General features: G+C 37.6%; 1 protein-coding gene across 1 annotated transcript in view; it reads right to left on the bottom strand.

Annotated features, from left to right (window-relative positions):
• Nucleotides 1–16,006, bottom strand: part of PHLDB2 (pleckstrin homology like domain family B member 2) — a 107,776-nt gene that overhangs the window by 52,137 nt on the left and 39,633 nt on the right. Inside the window, exons 4-6 of the mRNA XM_015595005.2 lie at nt 11,116–11,499; nt 2,234–2,377; nt 851–988 (exon numbers count right to left, since the gene is read on the bottom strand). Of these exons, the coding sequence (XP_015450491.1) occupies nt 851–988; nt 2,234–2,377; nt 11,116–11,499 (666 nt within the window). The remainder of the gene's footprint in view (nt 1–850; nt 989–2,233; nt 2,378–11,115; nt 11,500–16,006) is intronic.

Genomic DNA, 16,006 nt, shown 5'->3' with positions numbered 1-16,006 from the left:
TCAAACTGGGACTTTATTTTTTTGCTGAGGCAGAGTTCAGCTCTAACTAAATCAGCATGTGAGAGGAGAGTAAATAAAATATTTTCCAGAGAAAATAAGCAATAAAACAGACAAACAAACAAACAAACAAACAAAAAAACCACAACTATCACTCTGGATTCTAAAATCTGCAAGTAATTTTTCATACTTTCCCTAGCAGATACCACCTAACATTCAGGTTGTACTCTGAAATGTATAAGCAAGACCTTTTCCAAGGTAAGTGTCAACTGTGTCTCACAGACAGTTTTCACTTGGCAGTGTGGGAAGATCTCCTGAAAACTGCAATGCATTTTTCAAAGAGCAGTGCACTTGCATTGAGGACCATGCAAGGCAAGACAGGTGAGAAGAATGGTTCCCATTCATCTTTTTAATAAACAGAGAAATGAAAAGAAATAAGGCAACCATATTCGAATATGCTTAAGCCACCCCCACAGAGCACCAGTGGTAAAGAAGTTCAGTATATTAAAACAATTCTTAAAACAAAACAAAACAAAACAAAACAGTAGAATCAGAGGAGCAAAAAGGCCGATGGAAAAAAGCAATTCGCTCATCTCAAGAGGGAAAAGCTGCCGTGAATATCCGCTTGAAATTATACAGGCTCTATTCTCTCAGCATCAGCTGCTCGGTACTTGACAGTTCTTAGCTGGTGAAACTTACCTCATCTTAAGACTTTTCTCCAGTGCCACTGAGTCCAGGAATAGGACACATGATTCCCAAACCATGGTAATCCACATGACATTTAGATTCAATGAAATGAGACCACTATTTGCACCCCGCCCCGCAAACTGCATTTAATAGAATTTTCTTTTACCTTGGTCTTTTCACCAACAATGTTCTTTTCCAGTTCTGCTATCTTTCGGTTTAGATGATCCAAAATCTCCTTCTCTTTCATAAGTTCAGTTGTTTCCGATTTCTGCTCTCCGTCCAAAAGAGCACATTCCATATCCAACTGAGGACACAAAACATAGCTCAGAGGTATTTCACCTTCAGGGAAATTCTCAGCTGCCCACTTAGGAGGTATATTTTTAACAACTATAAATTTCAAAAAGTACTAATGTATCAGCTAGATTGTGGGTACTACAGAACATTTCAGAGAACCCACAGAGACTCAGGATTCCCATATAAGAAAGTTGAAGAGACCAGAATATATTTGCTAAGAAAACTAGTTATCTTATCATTTTTCTATGATAACCTCTTTTCTGCTTACTTTTCAAAATTGCTTTGCCTGTTTGCTTAGATTCAGGTTCAAGCTTAAACCATCCTGGGAGCAGTCAAATGTCTTTCTTTGTTTGTCCCTAGAGCATGGGAAGTGAAAATTACCAGCCCACCACGCAAGCACTGTATTCCTAGCAATGCCAGCAGGAAGGGCTTCCAGGGTTTGTGCATAAACTGACAGGTGTAGTCCCCTTTCACTTATGGGACTATCTGCATCATCTGTGAGTATAGACACACAGATCCTACCTATGAAGAATTATCTGCTCCTTCTCGCTCCATGGAAGTAATGTAAAAATTATGCCTTCTTTCAGTTATAGTTATGATTTTATAACTATAATTTTAGTTTGTCTGTATCTATCTCCTCCTTGGTTTCCAAACCTCTAGAAAGCTAGGTCCATGTTTGCTTCACATGTAAATCCCCTCTAGTACTAACTTAATATCCAACTCACAGTAAGCTTGCTTAGAAAATGTTTGTTAGATTTCAACTCGAACACCTAAATGCATGATACCTCAGCTTATAGATCTTGTAGCAAGTCAGAAAGCATATACAGTAAGTTCTCACTTAACATGACGATAGGTTCTTGAAATGACATATAATGAAATCAATTTTACCGTGGGCTAAAGAGTTAAGTTCCTATACTTTCTCATCAACATTAGAACAGAAAAACGTTAGAACAAAATCATGTTGAACAAAATTATTAGAGGACCTGCTGTACTAGTTAAGACAAAATCAATTAAAATACTGTACATTAAAAATGGCTTAATATGATTATCTCTTCTTCTTTAAAAAAGAGAAGAAAAAAGAAATGTAAAAAAAGTCATTTTTACTATATACATGTACCCAATGAACAAAAGTTTGCTCATGTTGACTTCTGTATATTCTGTTTTCAATGCTTATGCCTTAATGGACAGAAATATTTTTAAGCTAAGGGAAAGAAAGAAAAAATGGAAAAGGAAAAAGTGAACTCATGGTTTATACCTCTCTAGAAGATTCATCCATCTGGTCATTTATATCTTTGATTTTTTGTTCAAGTTCTTCAAGGTTGTTCAGAATTGCTATTCGGGTCTCTTCCATTGCAGCCAACTCCTGAATCCTTTGTTCTTCACTTATGCCCTCTGGGGTCTGTAATTAATCAACGCAGAAAAAAGCTATTCACACTTCGATTCCAGACTTTCCCAATCTGTATACCAGCCAGAGGTCTAATGTTTCAGCCTCCATGCCTATTTGGATTTTAAAAGCATCCCTGTGATGGTTTATTTGGAACTCTGCATTTTTCCCACAGATACTCAGCAGTTAGGTTCTTAGTTTAGCTCACAGAAAGCAACTTAAACTTATAAATTCATATCCTTTTAAAGCTGAAATAAAAAAGAGGTTATACAGATGAGAAAGCTGTTGTCCATAGTAATTGTAGTGACTTCTGGATTTCTGGACAAGATGGCAGAACAGGTAAACGCTGTGCTCGCCTCCTCTCACAGCCACGTCAAAATTATAACTACAGAACAACCATCATTGAGAATCGCCTGAAGTCTAGCTGCGCAGAAGTCTTATAATGAAGGAGATACAGAAGAAGCCAACCTCGAGGCTAGTAGGAGGGGTGGAGATGTGGAATGGACTGGTCCCACACCCATGTGTGTCAGTTAAAACTCAGGAGAAATATTGCAGCTGTGGAGGTCCCCCTGAGGAGCGAGAGATCCCAGCCCCACACCAGCCTTCCCAGCCCAGGCTTCCAGTGGCAGGAAGAGAAGCCCCAGCAACTTCTGGCTGTGAAAACCAATGAAGATTGCAGATGAGTGAGATGGTGGGCCACTAGAGTGCCAGCTGTTCCTCTTAAAGAGTCTGCATGCTGACTTACTCCCTAACAGATTCACTTGCTCTGAGCTCCAGCTCTGGGGCAGCAACTCAAAAGGTGCTAAGGACATAGGAGGAAGAATTGAATTGTCTGGCTTCTGGGCGAGGGCTGGAGGGGCAGTTTTCCTCTAGACAGGACTGTTGGCAAAATCCATTGTTTCTTTTTTGAGCCCTGCCCCCTCCCGGTGTGCAGACACAGGCAGCCACCATATATGAGTCTCCATCAATCTGACTAACACTAATCACCCTCCCCAGGTGATTCCCTGAGACCCAGCCCCACCTAACTTGCAGGCCCACCCAAGCCACTTCCAATGGGTTTTCCATACAAATAGCCTGTCTTGGCTCATGCTGCAGACTTTCCTAAATTCTCTTAAAGGTTCACAAACCCAAACAAGCAGCATTGGGCCTTGGCATGCCCCATACCTCTCTCTGAGCAGCCCCAAGCCCAGCAACGGCAGCAGCCAGCCTTGGTTTATAGCTTAGACTCTCCTGGATGGAAGACATATGTAGATCGCCTTGTGGCCCCAGGCAGGGCACAAGCAGCAGCTGAACTTGTCCTATGACATGTCCCTCCTAAAAAGCCCCAAGGCCAGTACGCCCTGCAATCAGATTCCTCCATAGCACTGAAGCACCACCAGTCCACCTCCATAGATGACATACCTAAAAGGCAGACTCAGTAGCACCAGAGTCCTGCTAAAGTGAATTCTGCTCCATAGGGTCAGCCCTTGCACAACAGTTCCTCCACTGTAGTCACAGGCAGTCCTCACAACCAATTAGCCTAAAGGTCAATCTTTCCCAGTGACATGCAAAAAGCAACTAAGGCTCAATTAAAATAGGAGGGCAAACACAACCCACACAAGGGACACACCTGTAGCACCTAGTTCAGATGACCAGGAAGACTGCCCCATTGAGTCCTCCAGGACATCTACTACATAAGGCCACTCTACCAAGACCAAGAGATATAACAGCTCTACCTAATACATATAAACAAACACAGAGAGGCAGCCAAAATGGGGATACAAAGAAACATGTCCCAAATGAAAGAACGGAACAAAGCTCCAGAAAAAGAACTAAACAAAATAGAGACAATCAATCTACCAGATGCAGAGTTCAAAACACTGGCTACAAGGATGCTCAATAATCTCAGTGAGAACTTCAACAGAGATAGAAAACATAAACATGGAACTAGAAACATAAAAAAAAAGAACCAGTCAGAAATGAAGACTACGTTAGAGAGAATCAACAGTAGTTTAGATAAAGCAGTATAGAAGATAAGGTAGCAGAAAATATCCAATCAGAACAGAAAAAAAAAAAATCCAAAAAAACGAGGATAGTTTAATGGGCCTCTGGGATAATATCAAGCATACCAACATTCACATCATTGGGGTACCAGAAGGAGAAGAGAAGAGAGCAAGGAATTGAAAACCTATTTGAAGAAATAATGACTGAAAACTTTTGTAACCTGGTGAAAGAAACACGTACAAGCTCAGGGAGCGCAGAGAGACCCAAGCAAATGAAACCAAAGAGGGCTCCACCAAGACACATCATAATTAAAATGTCAAAAGTTAAAGACAAAGAGAGAATCTTAAAAGCAGCAAGAAAAAAGTGGTTAGTTACCTATAAGGAAGCTCCTAGAAGACTGTCATCTCATTTAGCAGAAACTTTGCAGGCCAGAAGGAATTGACATAAAATGTTCAAAGTGATGAAAAGCAACGACCTACAACCAAGATCATTCTACCATTTAGAAGTGAAGGACAGATAAAGAGCTTTCAGACAAGGAAGAAGCAAAAGGAGCTCATCGCCACCAAACTGATATTACAGGGAATGTTAAAGGTACTTCTTTAAGAAGAATAAAAAAAATAAAATAAAAAATATAAATAAAAAAATGGCAATAACTATATACTATCAACAATTACTTTCATTGTAAATAGATTAAATGCTCCAATCAAAAGACATAAGGTGGCTAAATGAATAAGAAAACAAGACCCTTACATATGCTGCCTTGTTATAAGAGACTCACTTCAGATCAAAAGACACACACAGACTTAAATTAAAGAGTAGAAAAGATATGAACATGGGGAAAAAACTTGGGTGGCAATACTTATAACAGACAAAATAAACTTTAAAATAAAGGCTATAACAAAAGACAAAGAAGGACCCAGTAATCCCATTTCCGGGTATTTACCTTAAGAAACACAAAACACTACTTCGAAGGGACAGTGAATCCACACGTTCCTTGCAGCATTATTTATAAGAGCCAAGATAAGAAGATGACCTGGCTGTCCATCAGTGGATGAATGGATAAAGAAAGAAGTGATACATGTATACGATGGAATATTATTCAGCCATAAGAAAATAATGAAATCTCGCCATCAGTAACAACATGAATAAACCTGGAGGGTATTGTTTTGAGTGGAGTAAGACAGAGAAAGACAAATACCACATGATTTCACTTACATGTGGAATCTAATGAACAAACAAAAAAGAAATAAACTCATAGATATTGAGAACATTTTGATGGTTGCCAGATTGGGGGGCAGGGGGAATGGGTGGAAAAGGTAAAGGAATTAAGAAGTACAAATTGGTAGTTATAAAATAGTCATGGGGATGTGAAGTATAACATAAGGAATATAGTTAATAATACTGTAATAACTATATCTGGTGTCAGATGGGAACTAAATTTATCAAGGTGACCAATTTGAAAGTTACATAAATATCTAATCATTATGTTGTACATTTAAAACTAATACAATATTGTATGTCAACTGTAATTGAAAAATAAAAAAAAAATGTTGAAAAAAATGTTCCACAATCAAAAACTTTTTTTAAAGAAAAAAAATTGTAGTAACTGTTCTAAGGTTATAGAGACAGTTCAGCACAGCAGAAAACTAGAATCTAGACAAGACTTTGACATCTTTGGGGCTTTCTGGGGCTTGTTGTTACCTTCTTTACAAGCTACATATATTTCCCATCTTGAGCACACCTACAACAGTCTGTGGAATCTGTAGCCAGACTGTTGGGTCTCATTGGTAGGGTTAGCTGCAAATGAGGTTTCATGCTTATTTCCTTTCCAACACAAAGTGGAAAAAAGCAAGGACACATCACACTTGGGCCAATCTCACTGAAATGCTCCACAAAATTAATGACCAGGACAAAACAGGCTTAATTACTTTGGTGACCTCCAAAATGACTTAAAATTACACACTTAATATTAAATTAATTCATGTTTCACTTTTTGTGTTAGCATACTACTTACCATCTTTATCCTATAAAGGACTTTCTTCCTATACGATGTTTAAGACACTAACTGGACCAGTGGCCTTTTGTGACATGAAATAAGACAGAAGCCCAGGAAAGAAAGGATTTTTGATCATACACACAGCCAAAATGTGACTGCCTCTGATTTGAAAAAGAGAATACAATGAATCGAAAATAGCCTCTTTTTTCAAGAATTTCAGATTAATTATCAGGCCAAGACCAGTCTTTATATATGTCAATAGATGCTGGTATATCTAAGTTTTATCTCTTTGAAAAAGAAGTAATTTCTTTGCATCAGTAAGTCAATGATTATACAATTTCACAATTGGTAATTGAAAACAGCAGCTCAGGTAAGTAAATTGTTGAAGATTACTCGCTAATCATTAAAAGGAATATTTAAATTAACCAAAAAACACACTAAAATTTAGTATACTTCCCTAAGTTCATTTAATTTATTTAACAATCCTGAAAATAACTTTAAGAAGATAAGTATCATGTTGTATTTTTTATTCCTTATTCATATTCTTTATTTTTCACCCTACTTTGCTGCCCCTTAAGGAGATCAAACAATTGAGAAGTCACAAGTATCTCAAGATGATTAGAACAAAGATATGCAGGCCTCCCAAGCTTTGACATTTAGCTTTTTAATTGTCACCTAAAATCTGTATCTAATCAACTAATAAAACAACTGCTGACCATTTTATCATAGACAATGAATACCATTATCCTAATATTTAGGTGCCTGTTTTAGGGCCTAAGGAATGCCCGTAATACGGCATTCCTTTTTTTTTGACGAGTAATCTTAACAGGAAAGACTCAAGAAGACTGGTATCCTGTTGGGTCAACATTTCATATTAGGTTTCAACTTCCAACATGGTTTAAAAATATCTCTCTCACTAGTGGAAGTAAAGCATTAAGAGAAAACAAAACCTGAACAATCTACAAAAGTATAAAGATAGGTAATAGTGGCAACTATAAGTATCCGTGTAACTCAAAGTTTTGAGAAAATTTATCGCAATAGATATATTTAATAATCGGTAACTTGAGATGCTGTTTGTAGCAATGAATGCTACCTAAGAAATGACTGTTTTTTACTGTTATTTATAAAAGCGACGTCTTCAAAAGGCATTCTAAAGCTCCAGTTTGTGATAGAATGGGGTGAGGATATTATAAACTTATTTGTGTTCAAATAAAGAAAGCCAAAAGGGAGCCAAGGGTGTGGTGGCCACTAAAATAGCTTTAGTTTTACGGTGACAGAGAAAACTTTAATTTTAATCTATCTGAAAGTTTTTTTTTTTTATTGTAATGGATAGAATCCCACTGAGAGTGACGTTTTAATAAGCCCATTACATAGATGTGCATTCCCAAATATGCCATCTTTGAGGTAACTTGATTCACACAGAGAAAGGGAAGAGACAGTAGAGAAGGGTCAAGATGCTTTCCATCTGCCCTCTTTTTTGTAGATCTCTTCTTAGAAACCTCTTGCAGCCAGAGGAGGTTCCACATGTGAGGGCTTTGCAATGTAGATAGAATGATTATTCAGAAAGAGAAGAGTGAAAAAGTTCTCATCTCTAGGAGAAAGCATTTTTTTGTAACTATATAAGATAATGAGTGTTAACTAAGATGACTGTGGTAATCATTCTACGATATATGTAAGTCCAGTCACTACACCGTACACCTTAAACTTATGCAGTGCTGTATGTCAATTATATCTCGATAAAACTGCAGGAAAAAAAGAGAAGAGTGAGCTAGTCTCAGCTTTCACCTCAGGTGATGGTAGACAGATTGACAAAAGCTAATTCAAATTAACATATTTCCAAGGTTATCTGCATCTTTAAGTGTTAGGTAAAGCAAGTTCCAGAAAAGTAAATCTCTGGTTTCCTAAATATCATTAAATCTTTGTTTCATAAATCTGCTGAGTGTTTTTCACATTCCTTTCTTCTCTACTGCCCCTTAAATTGATTTACTTCATTGTACTTTGTGAAGTAAATAATTCAGTGAGCAGATTACTCAAAGAAGAGCATCTAGAATAAATAGTCAGGATTTAAAAAAAAGATTCTCTATCAGCTGTCTCAAGGTAACATATGTCTGCCCTCACAAAGTAAAAAAATGAAAAGCTCATTCCTGGAACCCATCGTCCTCTCACTTGCCATCTGTTTGAGCTGCAGTGTGGTAAGGAGAGGTGCCCTTGATGTTTACTGTCTCTCAAGGAGGCACAGAATTATATCTCTTACCACAAGGATGCTGCTCCAAGCTTCAGAGGCCTCCTATTCCACAAAAACACAATTGAGCAATGAAAAACATCTGTCATGATCTGCTCATTTACACACCAACAGCTTTCTTGTCACAGCCTTCTTCAGGAAGAAACCTGTCTCCAAAAAGATAGTCCTTAGAGAAAGCACACAGTTCACCATCTTTACATCTGGCAGATCTCCATGAAGGAAGAAATGTGAAAGGATTTAAGATTAAAAAAAAAAAAAAAGTAGTAAAGAATTTCTGTGGAAAACCAATGTCTGATTATAACAGGTCAAATATTGAAATGATGGGCTATTTACTTTGCCTGAATAACAACTCTTGGCTCTACCCCATCCTAGTTTCCTTCCTCTGAATTCCAAAGTATTTTTTACTGTGTATTGCCTATGTCATCAACGAAGGGTACCATCACACTTGTTTTCTCCCTCCTTTCCTCCGCTCCTTCCTTCCTTCCTTCCTTCCTTCCCTTTCCTTCCTTCCTCCCTTCACCGCCCACCCCCCTCTATTATGGAGACATTGGTTAATGAAATCCAGTAAGTTTCAAGCATACGATTCAACAGTAAGGCATACATATATACATTGCATTGCGTGTTCACCGCCCATAGTTAGATTCTTTCTGTTGCCACCCATCCTAGTTTCTAACAGTTGCATCTTTCTGGCAATAGAGACAGATGTCCTATTCAGAATTGCTCTCCACTGAGAATTAGTAAGGTAAATGTGCTCATTAGAAGAAAGAAGAGATTAAACAGTCCAGAGCCTTGATGCATATGATGGGAGAAGTCAATGGGTAGCAAAGGACTTCTGACCAGGAACATTCAACTTTGTTCAATAAGAAAAAGTCTTGCTGCAGCCAAACAAGAATAAAAACAAACACACAAACTCCCCTCAACAGTACCCCACGTCATAAATTACCTCCAGAAGTTAGCACTGTGATAAAGTCTTTCTCTTAAAGAATCAGTATGTGTCCTTCTCTTATAACAAAAACATAATTAACAAATCTTTTTTATTTTTGGTTCATTGGTCATGATTGCCAAGAATCTCGGAGTTGAACTTAATGGTCAGAGATGCTTAAATAAATTCATTAATTTGTCCTATCCTTAAATAAATAAGGATATTTGTCCTTATTTGTCCTATTTGTCCTTATTTATCCTTAAATAAATAAGTTCTCGTGATTATGATACCTGTTTTTCTGGTATCTACTTTCCCCTGTTATTTACTATTCCTAATTTTATTATAATAAAATTTATATCTTTTAATATCTTTTATCATATGTGCTCTTAAAGTCTTTCTAGAAAACTGGTAGGGAAAATCTTTTTTAATTCAATAAAAAAAAATGCTCTTAACCTGTGTTAAAAAAAATAACATCAAGATTTTCTTTGAACTCCATTTTAAAAATCCTCAAATTTGGAAGATATTTTTAAATCAGTAAACAGATACCTAAATAATAATTATAATGACATATAAATCTTAAACTCTTATACGTTCAAAAAAAGTTATAGTCAAACGTCAAAGAGACCACTCATGATGAAAGATTAACTTCCTTACCACAAATAGTTATTACTTAGTAAAAAGAAGACATTTTTTAAAAAAATGTGTGAAGAAGATGAATAAGTGGGTTAAAATACAAATTAACAACTAAAAATATGAAAAGATGTCCAATTTCATGAATAATTAAAGACAAGCAAATTAAAATACCTATTAACTTAGCAAATTGAAATCTTCTGATAATACACAACCTTGGTAAGTTTATGGAGAACAAAGTGCTCTCATAAAATAAACCGTTAGTGAAAGTGTAACCTGGAAATTTCGATTAGTGTAATTTGGTATAAATTTCGATTAGTATAAATTTCGAAAGTATAATTTGGAAATATCGATTAAAATGAATAATATACAAACTCTGATCGAGCAATCACACTTTTAGTAAGTGATCCTACAAATAACATTTGCACAATTGTGCAAATATATACATACCTAGAATATTTGCCGCATGTAGATTTTATCATCGAAAAACTGGAAATAACTTAAATAGCATTTCCAAACAATAGAACACATATGCCCCGTTAGAATGAATGAAGTAAAGCTGTGTGTACTAATATGCAAAGATGCTCAAGACATTTAGCGAGGGGTGAAAAAAGTGCAGAACACTATGTTTGTATGTATGTGTGTCTATGGCTATAATATATGGCTGAATATGCACAGAAATATTAGGAAAGCATGTAAAACACTTTAAATGTTTATCTTTCAGATGTACAACTGGGAGGGGACAAGATGAAGAGAAACGTGTTTTTCTCCTTTTCTGTACAGCTACATTTTTTTTACAGTGAAAATTTGTTACTTTATAGTAAACACTAATTTGCTGCAGCTTGCTAATTACCTCTTAAATTGAAGCTTCACTGAAAACATTTTAGAAAACAAGCATGATAAAGCCTCTAGTCTCTAGGGTAATGTAGGTACATAGTCCCAGGCCTTCCATCCCAGTCTCTGTGCTCTGCCATCTTTACCTTTGGTAGTATACTTAAGTAAGTGGACTCGTTGGAAGCTTTCGGAAAGGCAGAGGAGGGTGGTGGGGGATTCCTGGTGAGGTCCCTGAGCAGTTCCTCATTTCTGACGCTCCTGGGGGAAAGGAAGCTGGCATTGCTCTGACTGACGTTCCCGAAGACAGCCAAGTCCGCATCATGGACAGAGCCTTTCTGGTGGCACCTGTATCTGACATCAGGGCTCACCAGGGCCTCTTCAAACACAGACTCCTCATCAGAGAGCTGCAGCTTCTCAAGTTCCTTATTGATTTTCTGCACATCTGCCACGGTGGTGCCAGTAGACAAGTGACTGTCAGACTTTGTGTATTCAGCACAAAGGCTGAGGATCGTCTCCAGACGCTGTCTCTCCTAGAACACAGAGGGGAGGAGAAGGTCAGTGAGTTTATGAGAATGGAGACAACTCCTAATAAAAAGACTGAAGAGGCTGAGACCACTGGTGATTTCATCTCACACATAAACACAGAGACGCTTGGCTCGTTATGATTTTCCATCATCTTTGATAGATATATTGAAAAGTCCAGATGACACCTGGGTTAACAATGCCTGCTTATCCTCCCAATCTCTATTCTGGCTGCCCTCCTTATTTTTATATCCCAGGGCCAATCCTAGCAGAAAGCAGCACTCAGTAAGCCTTTCCTTGACTTATCAATTCTCCAACCACTTCAAAGGCTTTTTTAATTTCCATTTTTTAAAATATTCACTCCCTTTTCCCTGCCTCTGGCTATCTACTTTCAACAATATCTAGCTCTTTCATCACTATACATTTAATATTTGCCCTTAAAATGAACTCTCTAACTTCCTATAGAAATATCATTCTACTGTTAGACACAGACAAAGAAAAATGTTACTTAAAGAATCTTTTAATTTAAAAGGCATAACTAGATCTTCGATTTCTTTTTCTTAAAACGCTTCAAAACTCTTTATGTCTCATCACCATGTAAAGGTATTTTCCACCAATTTCTTACATGAGTAATTAAAATGACAAAGTGGGAATGTTGCATGAAAATGAAGAACATTTCATGTCATTTCCAGATAGACATTATTGTATTTCAAATTCTGAGATCATCACATCTTTGATTCATTTAGCTGGAAAATAAGATCAACATATAGGGCCACTGATGTCATAATGGTACCGACACTTCGCCAAGCTCCCCATATAAAATAGATAGATATATATGATTCTTGTCTTTTCAGCCAATTTACTATATATTTGTGAACAACGGGTTATAACTTACAAAATGCTTATCATAAGCCTAGACAGCAATGTTTGGGTTGGGGAATATCAACATCTTCACCTCTTAATTCCAATGCCAAAGTGAAAAGAAAAAAAGTTAAATGACAATTCAAAATCCTTCCAGAGAAAAACATTTTCCAAACTGGTTATCAGTAACAAAATAGAAAAACTTGAAAAACAGCACTGGGCCACAGTTTTCCATTTCTAATTGCAGCAAATTTGTAAAGACAACATTCTGAGGGCAGTTTGCTCTTTATTATCAAAGGAGTATCAAACAGAAAAATCAAATAGGAACAGACCAACATACCCTTGTTCCCATTAAATACATTCATTAAATGACGAGACAGAAGTTAAGTTGTATCAGACTTTTATCTCTCTTCTAAATTACTTCTCCCTCCCCCACCAAAAAAAGCAATAGCTTGATCAAAAGGACTATTAAATTGGTTCCTATAAGCCCCCACCTCCCTTTCGCTCCCTGATCTTCTGGACTCCAGCTGCAGCTCTGTCCTCATGGCCTCTTCCCACAACAGGCACTCACAGTCGCACAACCTCACCCCAGACGCTTCTGCACCCTGTCCATCCAGGAACTCTAGCGCTTATTTATCTCCTCAGCTGCCACTAGCTGCCAAGCCCTACCCACCTCAGCTTCACGGGGAGGGGGTAGGGGGACTCAGCCTTCATTGCCTTATTTTAAACTTCTCCAACAATCTAGAAAAGTCTACATAGGAATATGCAAAGACAACCTGAAAGGGCATATGTGAGGAGAGGGACAAGAACGAGATGCTATATTTTACTTCTCAATAGTGTCTGCATTAGAGGCTAATCTCTAAAAAGAAAAGTGCTCTTTCTACACTTTAGGCGAATTCTGTTGAAGCATCTAAACTCAGTCTTTACTAATCTTTCTAGATTAGTGCGTATACATCAGCCTGGACATTAATTACATTTGGAATTATCTGAAAGTTGTCAGTTTCCATTTAGCAAGGCAGTGTGGTCTTCAAAAGCATGAAAGTTACTTCTGCCTAGCCTATAATACATAGCAAAATTCTTCCCACATCTCTTTCCTAAAATAGTTTCTTTTGCTGCCAGTGCTATTGCTTAATTCCAGAGGGAATAAATGATCCCAGCCTTAAGATGAATGCTATTTCAGAGAGTGAAATGCAGCATTCAAAGGCTTGTGCACAGGAAGTTTGGTCTACTGGTATGTGCTTCTCTCTATTCTTATCACCCCTTTCACAGCCAATCTGTCTAGGCTGGAAACACACACACACACACACACTACTGCTGCCCACAAGTCTAAAAGAAATCCAGGCCACACTGAGGTGCACTGGCCCCATAAAAGCAGCACCAAAGAAAAATAAACTGATGATGCGAAACGCGTCAGAAGAAAGTCTGCAAGGCATTTCAGGAAGCACTATAAGAGCCTTTTAAGGAAAACCCTGAACAGAATTTATCCTTAGAAAATAATTCTTCCTTGAGCCCTCTTCACTCCAGATTCTTGTTCCTTCCCAGTCACGACACCAATATTCTCCACACTGTGTGACCTAAAACCAGGGCGACCGTTCAACCAAAACATGTTAAGAACCAAATACGGTACTATTAATAATTATACTAGACCATCAAGCACAAACTGGGAAACTGCCTGAAACTCAATTTTCTTTGGTACTTTTTCTGGCTGTCTGCTGAGTTGGGAGGCTACCCTCTTTGAGATTTCCAATTTGTACCACCTTTCCAAACCGACATTCTACATTTTCTCCTGAAAAGCCACCAGTACAGGACCTAAACATCCACATGGTCCAACACATTGTTGATAAGGGTTTAGAGAGTAGTTCTCTTTGAATCAAATTATTTCAAATACATTTTAACTGTTTTCTCACTATTTTCCCTTTCTTCCATCTCCATATACCACATATATCAAAGAAAGCTTTGAAGGGGACATGAGATCTTAAGAAATATGCCCAAAGAAAACAGTGTGTAATTCTTTCTCTCAGAGGTTAAAAAAAAAGTTGTGGGCTGATTGTAGGTATGTTTTTTAACCTCAGAGCTTTCTTTTTCAGAGAATGAGTCTGGCATTGTTCCATTGCAGTTCACAGCCCTCAGTCTGGTACCTCATCCATCTCCTAAACCCATCATGCTTCCTCATAATCAACTGCAGCCAGTCTAGGCCATAGGACTATAAATATAATGCAGAAATAAATTTAGAAGAAAACGAATTGCTGATTTTTCAGCACAAGTGAAACCTTAAAAATTCTTCTGTTATAATTAAATATGTTAGGTCATTTGTTACATAAACAAAGGATCAACTTTTAATGATTAGAAATGATTCAATTGAAAGAAGCTTGTTTTTTCTTAAGAAGACCGGTTGTAACCGGTAAGCATGACTTTACTTTTCTCTACTGTTAACCCTAGAGATTCTATAGTTCCATAATCTTCACTTCAACAAAGATCTTTTAAGTTACTTGCTGCCTAGTAATGTACTGTGGATACAGAGATGTAAAAAGATAGCTTCTCTAGTCTCAAAACTTTAACAGAAGGCACAAATAAGGAATCAGTTAAAGAAAACAGTGATAGCAGAGGTTTACAGAAAATGTAAGGATTTGCATATGGGGAAGACACACACAAATTACAGAAAAACAAATTTGAATTGAGTCTTCAAGTTTGTGTGTTCTGCTGGACAGTGGGAAAGGCAGGGCATATCTGTAAAGGAGCCACATCAGCAAAGGCATAGGGTCATGAAATATCACAGTACGCTCAGGGGTCAACAACTGCTATGAGGCTAGAGAGATGCAGCTCTTTGGAGGAAGAGCAACAAGGTATATGTAGAGAAACTGGCCAACTTTCTTTCTCCTTATATCAGGACTCAAGAGATCCCAACAGCCCTAAACAAACTTTTGGAATAAACTCATTGGGTGCACCAACGAGAATCAGAGACCTGGTCTAAAAGTGGGTGGCAGAATGAGAAGAGCTGGGGCTGACAGCAAGTAAGCAGAATTTGCAGGATTCTACAAATTCCGATGTCTTAATTAGGTAGGACCATCTGGAGAAAACACAGTGGCAGTGGCTAAAAATCTTTTATGTGAGTCTATTTGTTTTTAGGGATAAATCCCTTGGGGAAGTAACCTAGGCTACTACGATCAGTTCTCTTTCTGGACAGGGTAAATGGTTCTTCTCTTCCGTACCCCAAAATTAGACATGACTGTCAAACTTGCACTGGCTAATGAAATGTGAGAAGCGACGTGTGTCACTTCTATTTGAACAGCCAGTGCACGATTCATCACACATCTTGCTTTGCTATGGCAGAGTGACACTTCAGATGATGCTGGCTCCATCAGACTAAACCCCAAGTAAGGAATTGTGAAGCAGAGGCCTCATTCAACCCATACTGACCAAGGAGTGTGAAAGAGAGATAGATAGACTTATGTTGTTTTGAGGTTCTGAAACTTTTTTCCCTCCTCCCCTCTCCTCTCCCTTCCCTTCCCCTCCCTTCCCTTCCCTTTCCTGTTTTTATCAGTTTAGTAAAAGCGATCTGATTAAAAAATTGTATATATAAGTAAGGAGTTTTTATTGTTTGGTTTTACAAATTATTTTTATGGAAGTGAGTTTAATGTCTGGTTAAGAATATTT

The sequence above is a fragment of the Pteropus alecto genome, unplaced genomic scaffold, assembly GCF_000325575.1.
Source record: "Pteropus alecto unplaced genomic scaffold, ASM32557v1 scaffold270, whole genome shotgun sequence".
NCBI lineage: Eukaryota > Metazoa > Chordata > Mammalia > Chiroptera > Pteropodidae > Pteropus > Pteropus alecto.
The sequence above is the reverse complement of the archived record's forward strand: the minus strand, read 5'-3'. Positions and strand labels throughout refer to the sequence as shown.